The sequence below is a fragment of the Amblyomma mixtum genome, chromosome 8 (assembly GCF_055824585.1).
Source record: "Amblyomma mixtum isolate Tamu chromosome 8, ASM5582458v1, whole genome shotgun sequence".
Taxonomy (NCBI): Eukaryota; Metazoa; Arthropoda; class Arachnida; order Ixodida; family Ixodidae; genus Amblyomma; species Amblyomma mixtum.
Window position 1 is genome coordinate 124639377 of NC_143019.1, and position 19768 is coordinate 124659144.

Here is a 19768-nt window from a genome sequence, read left to right on the forward strand (position 1 = left end):
TTTGCTTCTTGGCTATGGTGTCTGATTAATTATTTATCCGCAGTATAATAAATTGTGCAAGTTGAATGGAACTTTTAGTGGCCCCTGCTGTCAAGGTTAGAACTTCTACTGACGCTACAGGGAAACCCTCATAGGATCTAAACATTACACAAAGGCTGTACACTATCATTGGAGCCTTGCGTGATGTCTAAACAGACAAATGTCTCATTGCTACAAACATAGCTTACTGCACACAATCACTTCATCCCTTATTCTTGGTAAGGAATATAAACGCTCAGCACTATGAGTGGTCGCCTGACAATATATGATTTTGAGTATGCTTCCTAATTATTTCATCTTTTCCTTCCGTAAACCCTCGTAATCAATATCTAGCCCGGATTAGAGGTGCCCCGGATGTAAAATAAAAGTATTTTCTTGCGTTTCTGGGAATTGCAATACAGAAAGTATGAGCGCGCTTTTAAGCTCATCAACGCCAGAATCCTTTGCCTGCGGGCTCTGTTCAAACGTAGTCGATGCATTGCACCCAGTCAACGGTGAGATCGTGCTTGTGCTCGTGTTGTCGCATGGCCGCCGTGCACTGGCCTGTAGTCTAGGAAAGAAACAGAAAGAAGAAACACTAAAATTCTGAAAAAGAAAAGTTGGGTGGGCACATTACAGAAAATGATCAGAAATTAAAATTTTATTTTCAGGGCATTCAAAATGGCACCCTCATGCTTGCTTAGCAATGTTGGACAAGAACTTTGTAACGCCGTGTCCAAAGCTCATTCTCGTCTTCGAAATCACGTTTCAGCAGGCTTGCAGAAAAATAGTAACGGCTCTATGACAGCAAAACATACTAGCCTACACTTCGATGAAAAACATCGCCATTCCTTGTTACTTTGACTTCTGCTTTATAACGGTTTGTTGCAATCAATGATCATGATTAAAGTCTAAAGTGCGCCCTGACCGTCTGTCCTGTAGCTGTATTCTGTTAAGATGAATTTGTTCCTCACACTCAGCACTTTTATGGTATGACGTGGCTGCGCCTTTCAAGTGCCCGTGGGCAGCGACCGGATGATTGGCTCATCGGTGACCGGACCTCACCATTGGCTCCGTATCACAGCCAATGGTGAGCCAATGCGCATGGCAAGTGGCGAAGGCGATCGTCGCTCTGGAGACCCGCCATCTTGTGATTTCTATGACTGGCTGCTTGCTGCTTTCGTTTGGTACTGCCTTCACTCTGACATCAGTTCAAATGAAATGAAAAATGTATAATTGGTCCTAGAGACTACGACCCCTGCAAGGATGCCCAATGTCGTCTGTACCTCAAAAGGCCACGGATAGTATTAGCCCTATAGAAGACCTGAAAACAACTTGATTTTAAGTTCTCAACACTCAACTCTTTGCTTTAATTCTGCATGACCTTAATTAATATCTCCGCATTATATCACGCGAACCATAATAATCGCTTGCCATTAATTAAAAGCAAAAACATCCTTCTTGGGCTCCTGGAAACCTTGGATTTACTGTTAAAGAATTTCACGCAAGAGGTTTAAGCCCGGCTTGTTCCGTTTCGCTGAAGCTGACACGCTGAACATTATGGCCCTGTATTCTGAACGTTCACTCAATCTTCCACCTCATTTGCTTGGCCCTTTCCCGAAGTCAACGTCTGAAAATAAGTGGATCATCATAGCGCCCGACCACCTGACCCGCTAAGCCGAGGCAAAAGCCCTACCTAACAAAACAGCTTCAGAAGTCGCCAAATTTTTCATGGAGTGCAATCTTTTGTGACACGCGCCCCGATGTGCTCATCCCGGACAGAGGAACAGCATTCACGGCGGAACTGACGCAAGCAATCCTGCGTTACAACCAAACCAGCCACCGGAGCACAACTGCATAGCTGCAACGGACTCACGAAGCGCCTGAACCAAACTATCGCCGATATGCTCGCCATGTATGTCGATGCCGAGCCAACACCTGGGACGCTATACTGCCTTACAGCGTCTTCGCCTACAACACCGCAGTGCAGGAGATCATCCAGATGAGGCCTTTTAGGCTTGTCCGTGGAAGGGAGGCCACGACCACGACTGGCCAAGCTGCCCATTGTTACTGAAGGAGATAACGTCGACATCGGCGCCTACCTTCAACGCGCAGAAGCTCGAAGACTTGCCTGATTACGGGTCAAAATCCAGCAGCGGACTGACGTCAGACGCTACAACCTAAGAAGATGCAACGCGGAATACAAGCCAGGAGACCGAATCTGGGTTTGGGCGACCCTTCGCCGCCGCAGCTCCGTTTGGTAGACGGCTCCATTTGGTACAATTCTTCGGAGCAAGCGTGTTCCGTTCAAAATATTTGCGCCCAAAGTTTCGACCGATTTCATACAACTACGTGAAATCAGATGCGAAGCTCCTCCCTATGTGACGCTGCTGTTGCCTTGAGCATTTTTTACATTTAGAGAGCGAAAAATGACAAGGAAATGCTTATCGGCTTTACCACTGACGCACGCCGTAGGAAGACGGAACGCTGCGTCACGCCTGGAGGTGTTTCATGCCGGTTGTCCTGCAGTGCATGCACAATTACTCGGGTCATATTAGAAATTTGGACGCGAATTTCTCGGAAGCATGCGTACTAAGAGAATTCTACCAAACAGACCTCTGTAGAAATACAACTTCAGCCCTGTATACGCAATGACATATGACCTCGAACATACCGGAATCTTAGAAAAACGCTAACGCAATATGAGCCAATAAGGAAGCGGACGTCGAGAATTTAAAAATTAAATTTATCAGGTTACTGTCCGTTGCCTAGAAACAAATGGCTAATAAAATCAAGGCATTGTTGGGCTTCAGTCATCTAAATGTCCAGCCTTGCTTTCGTAAAGGCTACTCGACGCTAGAGCATATTGACAACATCAATCAAGCCGCCGTGGTTGCTCAGTGGTTATGGTGCTCGGCTGCTGACCCGAAAGACGCGGGTCGCGACGGTCGAATTTCGATATAGGCGAAATTATAGAGGCCCATGTACTGTGCGATGTCGATGCACGCTAAAAAAGAACCCCAGGTAGTCGGAACTTCCGGAGCCCTTCACTCTGGCGTCCCTAATAGCCTGAGTCGCTTTGGGAAGTTAAGCCCCCAAAACTAAAACCAAACAACGAAACAATATCAATGAAGTAATAGAAAAATGCCCAGATTATAACCAACCCGTACATATATAGCCCCCATAGATCACGAGAAGGCGTTTTCGTTGGTCAAAATCTCAGCAGTCATGTACATAAGGGTGCAGAACAGAAAATAAGGTGTGGGTCTGGGCTAGTTGTTAATCCTTTCTTGAAGCAAAGCCCGGAGAAAACGACGAGGGCGAAGGCGAGAAAAGAGAGACTAGAGCTAACTTCCAACTTATTTTTCTTGTATAGATTAGTCGAAATACATAGGAACAGTAAAGCAATGAAAACAGAAAAAAGAACAGAAAAGCAAAGAAAAATGTCCTGCAACTCAAAGGCAAAGGAAAGTTATCCCGCGGTTAGGGAACAAATACCTAATTTCTTGTTGCGAGTGGAGCGCTTACACACCATTTGGCGGTCCTATCAACCTCCAGCGCCTCTAGTATCTTCGTGTGATCTGCGTACGGTGGCTATAAATAACTATACATCTCAAAATCAAGAGCGCAGTGGCCACCGTCCTTGATATCACTTCGCAGCAGGAAATCTGAAGAGTATGACGCATTTTTTGCACATTGTTGGCATGTTCTCAGTCAGTAATTTAAAGATCATCGGCTCTGGCTAACGTAGAAGCCGCAGCAGACAATGGTATCGTGTAGACGATACGCTCCATACAATCAACACACCAGTTGGCATGCCGGGTCTGAAAACCTTCATTTGGATTTGAAGATAGCGCTTGTCTTCGTCGTTTCTCGTCGTCGTCGTTTACTGCGCACTTTCAGTGAAGAAAACGTTGAATCCCCTTGAGCAAAATCACTGGAAGCTATATACAGAGCCTTTCATATCACTTCAGCCTACTGGAAGCTATCTACACGGCCTTTCATATCACTTTAGCCGGGTTTAAAAATATGTTGTGGCACTCTAAAACGGCGCGACCAAATGCACGTGGTTTCGATTACATGGAACAAGTCGCACAATTTTTAAACCGCTTAATTGCATAATTAGCGAAGAATAATTAACCAACTTCTAAGGCGACAAAGTTGAGCAAAAATTCTAATTGGAAAGGTACAGGACGGTCGGCGAAACATCCAATTGAACAGTTTTTAACTTTCCATCTATTATGTATTAGCTTTCTTCCGCTTATTTCAGATGCCCGCGAAATCCAAAAAAATCCCACGTGACATGCCCACTTGGACGGCGCTATTGCAGTGCTCGCAACGTTCCGCGTACAAATGAATAAAGCATTTACCAGGGCATGCTGCCGCTCAAAAAACGACAGGAGAGCGAAGCAGGGATTAGCTGATTTAGCCCACTGATGTGCTTCCCTCCCGGGGGTTCATGATAGCCATACGCAGACGCAGATCTTATCGATGGCGCTTGCTAAGTCACTCAGCGATGAATTTCAAAGCACGATCGATGACTTTGACAGAGAAACCAGAATACTGGGTTGAAAAATTATTACGGAGAAAAGTGAATTAATGTCTTACAATCAGTGAAGCCAACACTGTTCATAATGAGTAGATATACGCTAGAACTGGTAATGCAATGCTATATAGGGCAGCTAGTGACCGCAGATTCAGAATCCGATAGCGAAAGAATTTGAAGAATAAGAATGGGATGGAGCGCATTGTGGCACATACTCTCAGATCATGAATAGCGGTTTAGCAGTATCCCTTAGGGAAAAAGCATAGAACAGCTGCGCTTATCGGCGCTGGTATATGAGGCACAAGCATGGAGGCTAACGAGAAGAGTTCAGCTTTAATAAGGACCATGCAATGAGCTAGGAAAATTAAAATGAATGGTAAAACACTGAGGTAGGAGGATAGCAGAGTGGGGCAGGGAAAAAGGGGTGTCAGTCACATCCTACTGGAAGACAAGAAGAAGGCTGGGCTTTTCCAGATCATGTAATGCGGAGGGAAGATAACCGATGGTCGTTAAGGGTAGCAGACTGGGTTCCAGAAGAAGACAAACGGAGCGGGTGGTGGGCCGAAAGTTAGATGTTTGGATGCTATTAAGAAGTTTGCGCAAATGAGGTGGCCGCGGCTAGCACTGGAGAGGGTTAGTTGAAGAGATATGAGAGATGCCTTTTCCCTTCAGTGGGCTTAGTCAGACAGATGATGATGATGACTGCGTCTTAGTAGTTTCGCATATAAACATGCCCGATTCATTGATTATTTAAATAAGTTAAGTATACGTTTTTAGGTAATTAGTTGCCCGATGGTGACAATGTCTTTATCACAGAGTTGTTCTGGCCGCATAGCATATGTGGCGAGTAGAACTTCAGGCACCTCTCAGTGCTTATTAGAAAAAAAATCTTTAAACATAATATTTATCACCCTGTATAATACATAAAAGAATCTGAACTTGAACATTGATGACAATGAGGGGCATAGTATGCTGTTCGTGCCATTACTACTGTATGTGAATTAGGGGTGCTTGTTGTCCTGGTTTTTTCAAAATTGCGTCAACTTAACTTCCTGCTTTGATAACCGCTTCGCTTACCTCGTTATGTAGAGGTTGACACTTGTTTTCTTCAAACACTTCCTGATTTGTGCAGTTAGTGCGAGCGAATGTGAATGTAACCTTGTACTTCACGTCTCCATTGAATACCTGGAAAGCAAACGCCAGTCATCGACATAAAATCCACATTTGTAGAAATATGCATCTTTCACCAGACTGACTTTGCAATTTCATTTCCTATTAGCCTCGCTGTAGAGAGCTGGAAAATTGGCAGACAGGTGCCAGGGTATGGATATTACAGCCGTATTGTAGCTATTTTGCTAAGGGTCCATAGTTATTTTCTGCTCTGCTTCCGGGCCAAGGGAACCAAAAGGACGTTGAGGCATGAATTTGACCCTGTTGGTTATCCACGAAAACAGCTAGCGCAAGGGACACGACGACAGCGCTAGTGGTGTGTCCTTCTCTTTCTGCCGGCCCGTTTCTCGCGCTAGGTGTTTTCATGGACAGCCCAAAAGGAGATTACACGAATGTTACCAAGAACTCAAGATCGCACACTCACAACACCAGAGGCGACAAGGCCCTCAGTAGCGGCGAAAAACATATCGATTTCATTAGAACGACATAGAAGAGAAAAAACAATACGCACGGCTAGGTAATGTCGACTATTGGGTGCCAACTGGCCACCCGACACAGATAAAGAAAAGGCAGGATGTGAGAAGAAATATCATAGATACCAGAATTATAGGGACGTGAGAGGTAGCGCACGAAGTTTTCACAGCTCAATGTAGACGCTTATGGCCACAAGACTGGTACTGATGGCGAACTCACAGCTCGAGCAGGCATCTTTTAACTCCTATTTTTCCCCCAAAGCACGATATCTGGAAATACATCGGTGCTACAAAAAAAAAGAAACTAGAATATCCTTACGAATTTACACCTGCTACTTAATATAATAATGCAGTAACAGCACACGCAATACAGTAAAGACATATAAAGTGAACGAAGATTAATCACGGCGGGGAACTAAAGACTCGAGTGCCCGAAGTAATACCAATTTGTTATTGAACCCGGTTACATTCCTGCATCGCGTTATGGAAAAAAAGGGCACCTCCACCACGTCACGCCTGGGCTGTTGTACGCTGTGGCTATGCTTAGAGCTTAGTATAACAAGCACTTCCGCACAAAGGCGTGAGAGAAAGGGTGCTTTTAATGTTTGGAAATGCACCATCCTGATGGACCTCTATTTGAAAGTTTTATGTTATAGAGTCAAGTGTATCCACAACCTAACAACAGGCTGCAGCATTAGACTAGTAGATGGATATTAATTATGGCAGGAAACAGCAACGCGAAGCAAACACATCGCTCTCTGTGTGTCGCATTTTTCTCGTCCGTGTTTCCCGTGCTGTTTTCCCCCGTACTCACTATCCGAAACCACTTATGCTTATATAAAAAAAAAACAATATTAATTCAGCAAGGCCGCCGCGGTGGCTCAGTGGCTATGGTGCTCGGCTGCTGACCCAAAAGACGCGGGTTCGATCCCGGCCGTGGCGGCTGGAATTTCTTTGGAGGAGAAATTCTAGAGGCCCGTGTACTGTGCAATGTCAGTGCACGTTAAAGAACCCCAGGTGGTCGAAATTTCCGGAGCCCTCCACTACGGCGTCTCTCATAGCCTTAGTCGCTTTGGGACGTTAAACCCCATAAATCAATCAATCAATCAATCAATCAATTCAGCAAGTGGAATTATCGCACGTACTATGCTCCAAAAAATTTATTTTTCGGCTTGAGTTGACCACGGGGCACGGGCACACTTATTCCCCTCGACTGCGTGCACCGGCGTGGAGATATCCAGCCAGCCGACGAGCAAAGCCTCTGAGATATTCGCGGTCCTCGAGAGCTGTGCTTGTTCTATGCCGCGCTGTCGAGTGCGGGAGGCATGGTGATCCGATGCTGCCGGTAGCTCTATCGGCCCCCTCGTACTGAGAACGCCATGGTTCCAACTATTGAAAAGTAAGTTTGACGTGCGGCAACTGAGCGCACGAGACAGCACAAGAACATGACTGGATGTTATATACGAAAGAAATATGCATAAGGCACGTGGAGAGACTGATGGATGTGCGTGGGATATCAGTACATCGATATGATTTCTGAGAATTCAAGACAAAAACATCGGAGATAGATTCTTCGGGTGTGAATGTGATAGCATTAGTTTTATATTACATGCCAAAAGCCGTGAGTACTTTCTGAGAACTAGGAGACACAGAAACAAGCGACACGCGGAACTTCGAACTGAGTTGTAAGTGCAGTTGCAGCCTACAGTTTTTTTCTAAGGAGCGCTCGTCCATGCTACTAGTGCGAGTCGTCAAGTTTGCTGCAATAATCACGCCATTTCAAAAATTGACCAGCTTGCAAAGCAAAATCTTTGGTTGAGGCTTGATGATTCCATACACCGTGCTATCATCACAATACTTTTCCATTATATTTCTGGAAGAACTCGATTGATCTTTAATCGCTGTTCTTGTTTCCATAATATTGGCCGTAAACTTTTATAATACTTGCCTCTGCTCTGCATTCAAAGCTTTTGTAGCAACATGTTATTCATTGTATTCAGGTGAACAAGTACTTTGTTGTAGCCTTCAGTCATTTTACATTGGAGTTAGGTAGTCTTTTGCAACATTTTGTTTTACGATCATACCCAACATTTATGGACAAAAGCTTTTTTCAGAGGCCAACAGTTCATGAAACAATTTATTAGCGTAAGATTTCAGTATGAGAATCAATATATTCGCCGACCACCCGATGACAGTGTTCACTTTTTTTTGTTTTTAGCGTTTCAGCTATCGTCAAAAGCGTTTCCCAATGATTATCTATGGCAGTCTTGAAACCTGAATACGATTAATGGAAACACATTAAAAGAAAGATTTTGTCACACATAAGAAGAATGGACCGTTACCTACAATATTTTCATAAGTCATCATCATCATCATCAGCCTGTCTACACCCACTGCAGGGCAAAGGCCTCTCCCATGTGTCTCCAATTAACCCTGTCCTTTGTCAGTTGCCGCCACTGTATCCCCGTAAACTTCTTAATCTCATCCGCCCACCTAACTTTCTGCCGTCTTCTGCTACGTTTCCTTTCTCTTGGAATCCACTCCGTTACCCTTAAGCACCAGCGGTTATCTTGCCTTCCCATTACATGCCATGCCCAAGCCCATTTCTTCCTCTTGATTCAAACTAGGATGTCATTAACCCGCGTTTGTTCCCTCACCCACTCCGCCCTCTTCCGATCTCTTAACGTTACACCTATCATTTTCCTTTCCATAGCTCGCTGCGTTGTTCTTAACTTAAGCTGAACCCTCTTTGTTAGCCTCCACATTTCTGCCCCATAGGTGAGTACCGGTAGGATACAGCTGTTGTATACTCGTCTCTTCAGGGATATTGGTAAGCTACCATTCATGATCTGAGAGAACCTGCCATATGCGCTCCACGCCTTTCTTATTCTTCTAGTTATTTCCCTCTCATGATCCGGATTTTCATAAGTGTATCTTACGATTTTTGAAAATTCAAAATTTTTGTCTGGGGACGTGTGATGTTGGACAAGTGATTATATTCTTTCCCAGAATAAACGCACAGATTTTTTCCGAATCTAGCAAATGGGATTGCCTGCTCAAACACTGACAGCTGGATAACAAGTTTGAGCTACGAATTGTTAGCAGAGAGTTAGAATGAAAGATAAAGCAATTGCTATAAAACACAGAGCCTGGTTCATTGGTCACGGATGTTTAGGTCAGAGTTTCGTAACAAAATGTTTTTCTCAACAGACGCATACGTGCTTCAACGTCAAATATTCGACCCGGTGAAGGAAGCCAACTTTCGAAACCTGAACCGTAAAAACAATTTCGTATTCGCACACTTCGAAAGCAGAGGTTTTATAGAAGGAGTGATTGTACACGCGTCCAGGCACTCGTCGAGCGCACTCGAACGGCGTTCACTGGTCGTGACATTCGTCACTGTTTGCCGGGTTCCATATAGCTTTCCAAGACCTGAGAAGTAACCCCCGACTCATGAGAATGCTCATGAAAGATTTTTGCAGTTAGTTCCAATCCATTCTTATATGGCGCAAGTGTGGTCCCCAATGTGCCTTTTGAACGCTCTAGGCAAATATGAAGACGTCTGTACGCTGTACATTTCCCCGAAACCTGATTGAGGGTGTATTGTGGAGGATTGTTAATGCCATTTTTCGAAATCCAGCGTTTTCTCTTCAATTTCTGAACCGTAGCATGGCTCTGAGTGTACTAGCGCTTACATTAGTGAGTACCTTCTTAGCAACGCAGTAAGCGAATCGGTCTTTAAGTATACACGTTTAAACATCCACATTCTTCATCACTTCGGTAAGCTCGACATGTCGGAGACGTTGCGTAAATAGTCTAGAAGGTTTTCTTGCAAAACTCGTGCTCCTCCCAGCACGTGTGCCGTTATTTTTGCCGCCTGCCTTTCTTGCAAGGGTTTTATGACTTCATTTTTGCTGAATCCGCATAAAAATTGCCAGGGTTACAAAAGGAACTTACGTGCGAGTAATGCGAGAAGCATTCAACTCGATTCGCCGTTGTATTCCACATAGATTCGAATTCTATTCTAATTCTATATTTTTCTTTGGTTGTTGGTGCAGTTGTGCGTACTTGTACTAATTACTGCTGGCTAAATTTAATATTTTGTCGCCTTTATTGTCGTCATACCGTTGCTGGCAGTCGCCAGTTTCGATGCTCTGCCAATTTGTGGGTGACAACCCGTTTTCGTGTGGGTGAGACATCCAGTGCTTTCTCATTATTATGCATTGCTTTACACTGCAGTGGCTCTGTAATTGGCGCTTAGTTTATATAAAGTATATTATAGATAAATGGAGAATTTATTTGTTAGTTTTACAGCCTTGTCCATTGTATTAGTGGCAGTGCCCCACTTGTCTTTCCTTGCTTGAATCAGACTTTTGCATATGCCAGTTATTTTTCTCCTGCTTCGACGCCACGTTCATAACTGTTTTAGCTCGCTCAATACATTCTCTTTACTTCGTTACCCTTTCTTGGCTTATGATTGTTGGTTACCATAAGATTTTCAATAGTCTTACCTAATAAATAGTGCCCGTGACTTTCATGTTTTGGCCTTTTTAAATAACATCTTACTTTGCCTGGCGGAGTTCGCCAATATCGTCTCCTTCATCGTACTGGCAAGGTTGTCTTATAACTAGTGCAAGGGGTTTTAAGTCAATGCCTTGAAATATGAACCGCCAAATTATAGAACAGCTAAAGCTAGAATAACTTATGGGAGGCCAAACATAGGGCACGAACTTTCAAGACTGTTCAGGATGGTATCGTTGGTTTGGTTTGTACAGTTTAACGTCCCAAAGCGACTCATCCTATTAGAGACGCCGTAGGGAAGGGCTTCGGATATTTCTACCACCTGGAGTTCTTTAACGTGCACTGAAGTCGCACAGTACAGTATGCTCAGGACGAGTAGTGAGTAAAGTAAGGGATAAATGTGCACTTTCAAAAAACTGAAAAAACTATTACGCTCTGTCTGTGGTAGTAATATGTAAAATTCATTATTTACTACACTCATATCAATACCGCTAAATTAATTCTGGAGCTATTATTTATGAAAGTTTGTCACATTTTTCCTCATTGTTGGTTTTTCTTGGTTGCAGAGACTTTCATTACCTGGCCTTTAGCAATAACGACTTTACTATGCGTGGTAGAATCCTACAGTATCCTCTTTGTAATCGTATTGGTAAACTTGTGATATATCTGCTGCACCAGAAATTTCTCCTTCTCACCTGAGCGGAATATCTGTTCTCGAGCAAGATTCTGTTTTCCTTGTTATTACTAAGTCATCCACGTCCTTCTGGGAAACATTTTCTGGGCTCTCCGCAGGTCTAGGCGAATTCTGCACTTCCCAGTCCTAGAGCCACTGCACCTCAACATGCCTAGATCATCTACGTCCTGCACTATACCAGGATGTACGCATTATGAACCCTATTTCGTTTTTGTCTTCTTGTCCATATTATTCTGCATCCAATTCCCGTCTTTTGTGCGCGGAAGAGGGAATTCGTGAATCGTAGCTCGCTCCATTATGCTAATTCTAACAATAGTTCTCCTCTGCTATTTCGGGCACATATTTTTTAGCTTGTTTTGATCTACTCACCATAGTACTTGATGTCTACCACAGCACTGATGGCACAGTTCATCTCGATGAACGACAGCTAAACATTGAATGATTACTAGCTCTTCGACATGCAGCGTTAGCAATGTCGCCCAAAAAGGTACCGATACCACGTGTAGCGTATGAGGTGGTATTCCAATATGAACCCGAGTTTTCTAATTTCAGTAAGTCAGAGGCACACTCGGTCGAATGCATTAACGCGCAAAACCATTCTGGTCTCCTCGCCTCTGGTCTTTGTGGTCTCTGGAGGGAAAATGAAGCAGTTACGAAATATTTGCTCCGATGATTAGGTAGGCTTCGTTGTATTGAAGAATACTTTCTCCACTAAGCGAAAATTTTGAAATTTGGCTGCCGCTTGAAACACGCGTGGCAAGCATCATCATCATCAGCATTCGCACTACGCCCACTGCAGGGCAAAGGCCTCTTCCATGTCTCTCCAATTAACCCTGTCCTTTGCTAGTAGCGGCCACCCTCTCCCCGCAAGCTTTTTAATGTCATCCGCCCACCTTACTTTCTGCCGTCCCCTGCTACGTTTGCTTTCTCTTGGAATCCACTCCGTTACCCTTAAGGACCAGCAGTTATCTTGCTTTCGCATTGCATGCCCTGCCCAAGCCTATATCTTCCTCTTTATTTCGACTAGGATGTCATTAACCCGCGTTTGGCCGCTCACTCCGCCCGTTTCCTGTCTCTTAAAGTTACACCTATCATTTTTGCTTCCATAATACGCTGCGTTCTCCTTAACTTAAGCTGAACCCTCTTTGTTAGCCTACAAGTTTCTGCCGCATATGTGAGTGCCGGTAAGATACAGCTATTGTATACTTTCCTCTTGAGGGATATTGGTAAACTGCCATTCATGTTCTCAGAGAACCTGCCATATGGGTTCTACCCCATTCTTATTCTTCTAGTTATTTCCCTCTCATGATCAGGATCAGCGGTCACTACCTGCCCTAAGTAGACATATTCTCTTTCTAGTTCCAGCACCTCGCTACCAAAGGCGAACTGCTGTTTCCTTGCTAGGCTGTTGAACATTACTTTGGTTTTATGCTTGTTAATTTTTAGCCCCATCATTCTGCTCTGCCTGTCTAACTAATTGATCATGCTTTGCAGTTCATGTCCCGACTGATTTAACAAGGCAATGTCATCAGCGTATTGCAAATTACTTAGGTATTCTCTCTTAACTGTTATCCGCAGCTGTTCCCATGTCAGGCCCCTTAATACCTCCTGTAAACAGGCGGTGAATAGCATTGACGAGATCGTGTCTCGCTGCCTGACTCTTTTCCTTATTGGAATTATATTGCTGACTTTATGAAGGACTATGGTAGCTGTGCAATCCTTATAAATATCTTCCAATATTTTGCCATAACACTCTCCTACACCCAGATTCCGCAATGCCTGCATGACAGCCGAAATTTCCACTCAGTCAAAGGCTTTGTCGTAATCTATGAAGGCTATATATCGGGGTTGATTATTTATTATGTTCTCCGCCTTTTCTCTATCACCTTATTGATAGCGTGAATATGGTCTATTGTCGAATATCCTTCACGAAAGCCTGCCTGATCATTTGATTGATTGAAGTCTAGTGTTTTGTTGACTCTATTAGCGATTACGTTATTAAATTCTTCTTCAAGTTCAAAAAATTCAAATTCAAATAATTCTTCAAGTCCTTGACGTCTCCTTTCTTATGAACTAAGATAATGTTAGCACTCTTCCAAGCTCCTGGTACGCTCAAAGTCACAAGGCATTGCGTATGCAGGGTGGCAAGTTTTTCTAGCGCAATCTCTCTTGAGTCCTTCAACAAATCTGCTGTTATCTGATCCTCACCAGCTGCTTTCCCTCTTTGCATTGCTCCTAAGACTTTGTTTACTTCCTCCTTAATTACTGGCGGGATGTCCCATTGCTGGGCTCGACTGCCTCTCTCAGTAACGTTCTGATTACATTCGCTACTGTATAGATTTGTGCAAAATTCTTCGGCTGCTTCAACCATCTTATCCACATTGCTAAAGACATTGCCCTCTTTCTCTCTTAACGCATACATCTGGTTTTTACCTGTACCTAGTTTTCTCTTTGCTGTTTTTATGCTACCTCCGTTCCTTAGAGCATGCTCTATTTTTTTCATGTTAAACTTTCTTATGTCGGCTACCTTGCGCTTAATTATTTATTAACTTCGATAGCTCTGCTAGTTCTATTCTGTCTGTGTAGTTAGACGTCCTCATGCTTTGGCGTTTCTTAATCAGATCTTTAGTCTCCTGAGATAGCTTGATGGTATCCTGTAGAACCACCCTACCACCTTCTTCTGCGTCGGACTCTTTAACAATAGCTGTGCGATTATCGTTCATTGTTTGAACATTACGGTCACCCACTTCAGTTATTGCGGAAAATCTGTTCTGCAGCGAAATCCGGAATTCCTCTACTTCCCTCTTAATGCTAACTCGTTAATAGAGTTGAGCTGTACTAATTTCCTCCGTTCCCTTTTCAAATCTAAGCTAATACGAGAGCTTAACATTCTGTGGTCGCTACAACAGACCTTTCCGAGGACCTCCACACCCTATACGATGCCAGGGTGAGCACACAGTATTAAGTCTATTTCATTTTAGTCTCACCATAGAAGCTCTTCCACGTCCACTTCCTGTTTTCTCCTTTGCGGAAGAAGGTATTCATAATACGTAAATTATTTCTATCTGTGAACTCTACTAATTACTTTCCCCTGCTATTCATAGACCCTATGCCATGTCACCTGCCGCCTGGTCTCCAACTTGCTTCTTGCCTACCTTCGCATTGAAGTCGCCCATCAATACATTGTACTGTGATGTTACGTTGGTAATTGCCGATTCCACTGAGAAGCATTCAATAACCTGGTCATCATGGCTTGATGTAGGCGCGTAGGCCTGAACCACCTTCAGCTTGTACCTCTCATTAAGCCTAATTACGATAGCTGCCACCCTCTCATTAATACTTTAAAACTCCTCGATGTTGCCATCTATACCCTGATTTATGAGTAATCCCACACCTAGTTCTGGTCTGTCTACTAATCCTCGACAGCATAGTAGGTGCCCGCCCTTTATTACTGTATACATCTCATCTGTTCTGCTAAGCTCACTAAGCCCTATGACACCCCATTTTATATCTGCTGCAGCACTGCTAAGCTAGCCTCACTGAATAAGGTTCTAACGTTACACGTTCCTAGGTTCAGTTTCTAATGGCTGCCTGTCCGTAGCCAGTGATTCTTAGCACACTCCGATGGGTCAGAGGCCTGACCGCCGCCTTGGTCAATTGCTCCGCAGCCAGTGGGGACTGAGGGCCGAGGGTTTATTTATTTATTTATTTCGTGTACCCACAGGGCCAGAGGCATTATAGAGGGGAGTGGTTACAAAAATTTAAGAAAAAAAAAATGTACAGTGCAGCAAACTAATTAGTAATACAAAAATGATTGCTCCTAGTTATACATTATTAGCTGTTGGGTTCTTGGTGTGCTGGTTAATAGTATATAATACACAAAATACAGCGCAGCTATACAGTGAAAAACAAACAAACAAAACGCTCGTACAAAAAACAACAAGAATATAGAATTAAAAAAAAAGATGATGCTCTTACTTATACAAAGTTTTCTAATGCTGTTTTGAAGCGTTGGTTGTCAGTAATGGTAGCGGTAAATGCAGGAAGGTGATTCCAATCAGCAGTTGTGCGCGGAAGAAATGACTGAAACATGGCATTGGTTTTGCAAAATGGAATTCCGACTTTGTTATTGTGATCTAGCCTTGATGAAATGTATTGGGGAGGGGAGATCAGTTCGTGGCAAAGTGAAGGATGATAAAATATCTTGTGAAAAAGTGAGAGTCTAAGGGCTTTACGGCGAGATGCTAAAGATGGCAGGCTGAGATTTAATTTCATTGCAAAGATGCTGGCAGTTCGGTTATAATTACATACAATAAAACGAGCAGAATTATTCTGGACCATTTCTAATGAGTGAATTAGGTTTTGTTGAAAGGGATCCCACACTGCTGCAGCATACGCTAGCTTTGAGCGGACCAGTGTCTTATATAGAAGTAGTTTTAGGGAAGAAGGTGCCTTAGAGAAATTACGTTTTAGATATCCCAGCATGCGATTAGCATTATTAATTACGTAAGAAGTGTGAATGGACCAAATGAGGTTGCTAGTAATATGGATACCAAGATATTTGTAAGAAGAAACAGGATCTAGAGGGACATTATTAAGGTGATAGGAAGGTAGCTGGCCGGATGTTCTTGATACACGCAGAAATTTACATTTTTTGATGTTTAATTCCATTGAGCATGATTGGCACCAAATACAGATAGCGTTAAGGTCTGATTGAAGAGAAGATATGTCATCGTCGCAAATTATTTACCTCTAGATGACGCAATCATCTGCGAATAAATGAATGTTAGAGGAAACACAAAAGGGTAGATCATTAATGTAAATTAAAAAAAGTAGAGGACCAAGTACCGACCCTTGAGATACGCCGGACTGTACTTTACTTGGCTGCGAGGTTGAGTCATTAGCAGAAACAGATTGCGAACGGTTAAAAAGAAAGCATTCGATCCAAGCAAGCAGTTTGGGATCAATGGTAAGTTGATGTAACTTAAACATTAGAAGGTTATGGCATACTTTATCAAATGCTTTCGAGAAATCTAAAAATATACAGTCGGCAAGTGAACAGCGGTCAAGGATGACGTTTAGCTGATGCGTGAATGATACTAGTTGTGTTTCACATGAATAAGTCTTGCGGAAGCCATGTTGCGATGGTGAGAAAAATGAATTAGATTCGAGAAAGCTAGCTAGATTTGAGGGAGGGACATGTTCTAGAATTTTACATGGGATGCAAGTGAACGAGATAGGCCGGTAGTTAAAAGGAAAATGCTTGTCATCTGATTTATGGAGTGGGATCACCTTCCCTACCTTCCATTCAGGCGGCAAAGAACTTTTTTCGAGCGACTGCTGGAATATCTTTGTTAGAAAAATGGAAGAATAACAGCTCGTGTTTTTCAAAAATTTCGCGTTGATTAAATCGGGCCCAGGAGCGGAAGATGGTTTTAGAGATAGATGGTTTTAGAGATTAGAGATTGGGTTGTTCATTGAAGGTTGTGGCCAAGTGCTGCACCAGGGTGGCCAAATCCTGTTCTGGTGAGGAAGTGCGTTGTCGGTTCTGGTCAGCAAGATCAGGCCGCACTCCTGGCCTGGTTATGCAATTCCATCGGCACGTGGAGTTTTTTTTTTTTAACCCAGTGGAGAATTACGTGGCACCGGGATAAGAACCCTGGTGCTCTTGCACGCGAGGAGGATGCTCTGCCTCTGCACCATCGCTACCCTTGGTTGTTCAGGGCGTTCAGGACTTGTCTAGCTGCTTCTGCAGCTTCCTCCTCAAACCTGACCGCATAAAGCCCTTTTACTTCACTTACTTACTTTGCTTACTCACCTTGATTACTTTACTACATTACTTCCTCACTTACTTTATTTACTTTACTTAGTTACTTAATTACACCGATCATTTTTCTTTCAGTAGCTCGCTCCGTTCTCCCAAACTTAAGCTGAACCCTTGCTTTCAGTCTCCACGTTTCTGCCCCATAGGTGAGTACCGGTATGGTCCTATTACCGGTACTCACTTATCTCTATTTCTGACTCTCTTAACCAAGGAAAAGTTTATGTTCCAGTGTACAGTGCATTCTGTTATGTCTTTTCAAAACTTCTTTCTTTCTATTCCTATGTTATTCGTAAACAGCTATTAAGGAAATGAGTACAACTACCTCTCTTCGCATATTGTCGCACTGCACTATGTTATGAACTTTGTTGTATTTTGCAATTTGCCCTTCCTGCGATAATCCAGACTTGGATGCGCTGTATTTCTATTCAAATAAATACAAAATAGCAATGGACACTTAAGCGAACTTAAATCCAGAGCGTGTTCACTGAAGCGAAGAAAATCATTGTTGTTGTTTTATTGAACCTTATGATAAACAGGCAATTAATATGAAGCTAATAATCGCCTGGGATGTGCAGAAGAAACACTCGCCTAGTTGTTCTACACCAGAAGTTAGATGGAATTAAAAAAAAAGTGCAATGCTTTGCTTGCGAACAGCAGCTTACAAATTTCACGCGAAGCGTAAGCATGCATTACATGTAAAGAGCCTCGAATCGCAGCAGCAAAGAATATTTCAAGCTCGCTGATCAAAAAGCTTTTTGGTCACATGGCAGAGTTTTCTGGGATGCGCAAGTACTCAAAGTTCAGTACTTGCCCAATGCTTATCAATTGGATGGTATTTATGCTGTAGTCTCGTAAACAAAAAATCCGGCTTGTCCTTAACAAAATTGTGTGATTGGTCAATGGTCAGTGTTCTGATGAATCATCAGATTCACGCCACCCCAACTGACAAATCATATTTCGAAATTTCCCGATTGGTTGTGAGAGGTCATGTGAACCTGTGACTTCAACAGATCCGTGAAAGGTGGCAGCCTGCCTAGAGGGCAATGAGCAAACTCCAGCCACATCAGCCATAGCAGCTTTTAAAATCTCAAAAACGCGATTACCCTTGGCGCTGTGGCTGGAGAAAGTTTGGCTTTTTCGACTAGTTACATGCACTGGAGGTGTTGCTTTTCATGCATACTTTGAGAAGCGCATGTATTTTCGCAAGCTGCAGCCAAACTTTGTCGAGCTACAGCGGCGAGGACAACTGCATTTTCGAAATTCTAGCAACTGATACGGTGCTTACTAACGACCGGCTACAAATCACTAATTACAACTAGGCGCCTACCTCTACTAGTTAAATAGTTAATTATTAAAAATTAGTTAACCTACTTACTACCCAAGACGATTCGCTGGTTTTCTGGCGTCCGCCAACAGTAGCAACACTATTGCAGAAAAGCCATATTTTTACCCCAAAAAGCCTGTTTCTGAAAATTTTGGAAGCGTTCGCTGAAAGACCCAGTATATCAGCATACGGTAACAAGCTTTCAACGTGCGCCGCCTTATCATGGTTGGTCATGACTGCGTGCGCACAAGTCAGGATGACACCACAGTTTGTCATTGTGAAGTTGTAATACAAAATAAATGTTCTGTCTGTGTCTGTGTGCGTGGGTGCGTGCTTGCATGCGCGTGGGTTTCTTTCGTTTATTTATTGCTCTTTGTTGCTATGTAAATGTACGCAAACACTGTGCGGACCTATAGCCACTGGCAGTAATGGGTCAAATAAAAAAAGGTATACAAGCATGCAGGCAACAATATACCAAAATAAAGACAAATTTATGGTTATGGTAATGTAAAATGCTATGTTAATGGGAAAGATGTTTTCCTCTATTGATTAAAATTTCCTTACCCTCTTCTCGACTAGCAAGACTCTCAGCACCGACAGTCGCAAGCCGCTAGGTGATTCGTAGCGGGCTGCAGCATAGCGGGCCATATCCGTGTAAGGTGTTCTACCCGAAACGTCCACATCTTCCCAGTCCGCCTCCGCAATTCTTCCAGGATGTCTCCAGACCGACGTCTCACCTTTGACGCCTCCAGGTGAGAAAAGCACGGTGCAAGAGATCGTAGCAAGCATCCTCGCACCTGATACGTAACCCAGCATTGTGGGGATCCACGAATGGTGTTCGCCTAGAACCTAGGAAACACAGGTGCTGGAAACAAAGTTTAAGTCATGCAGATAGCATAAAGCTGCTGTAGATCCTGCCATTAATAGAATATTTGTAAGTGTGGAAGTCGAAATTCGTAAGGACTTTGTATACGGAGAAGTCATTAACTTCGTATTTCCAATTTGCATTGTCGACCCGCCGCGATAGCTGAGCGGTTATGATGCTCGGCTGGTGACCCGGAAGATGTGGATTCAGTTCCGGCCGCGGTGGTCGTATTTAGATAGAGGTTCAGTGCTAGAGGCCCATGTGCTGTGAGTTGTAAGAGGATGTTGAACAACCGCAGGTGATATAAATTCTCTGCAGTCATCCACTGCGGCA

At 43.4% G+C, this 19768-nt stretch overlaps 1 protein-coding gene across 1 annotated transcript; it reads right to left on the bottom strand.

The window, feature by feature from the left end:
- Positions 1-499: 499 nt before the first annotated feature.
- Positions 500-19386, bottom strand: LOC149334220 (uncharacterized). The gene is made up of 3 exons (XM_089556214.1): positions 19135-19386; positions 5642-5749; positions 500-589 (listed from the first exon to the last, which is right to left on the bottom strand). The coding sequence occupies exons 1-3, from the start codon at positions 19384-19386 to the stop codon at positions 500-502; spliced, it is 450 nt and encodes a 149-aa protein (XP_089412340.1).
- Between the last annotated feature and the right edge of the window lie 382 nt (positions 19387-19768).

Bases quoted from the DNA above. Each gene is read 5' to 3' on its own strand.
- LOC149334220 (XM_089556214.1), bottom strand. From the start codon at position 19,386: ATGCTGGGTTACGTATCAGGTGCGAGGATGCTTGCTACGATCTCTTGC. The intron at 5,750-19,134 runs GTAAGGAAATTT...TTTGCTTTCCAG, and splicing joins TCTTGCTAGTCGAGAAGAGG to GTATTCAATGGAGACGTGAA. The intron at 590-5,641 runs GTAAGCGAAGCG...TTTCTTTCCTAG, and splicing joins GTCAACCTCTACATAACGAG to ACTACAGGCCAGTGCACGGC.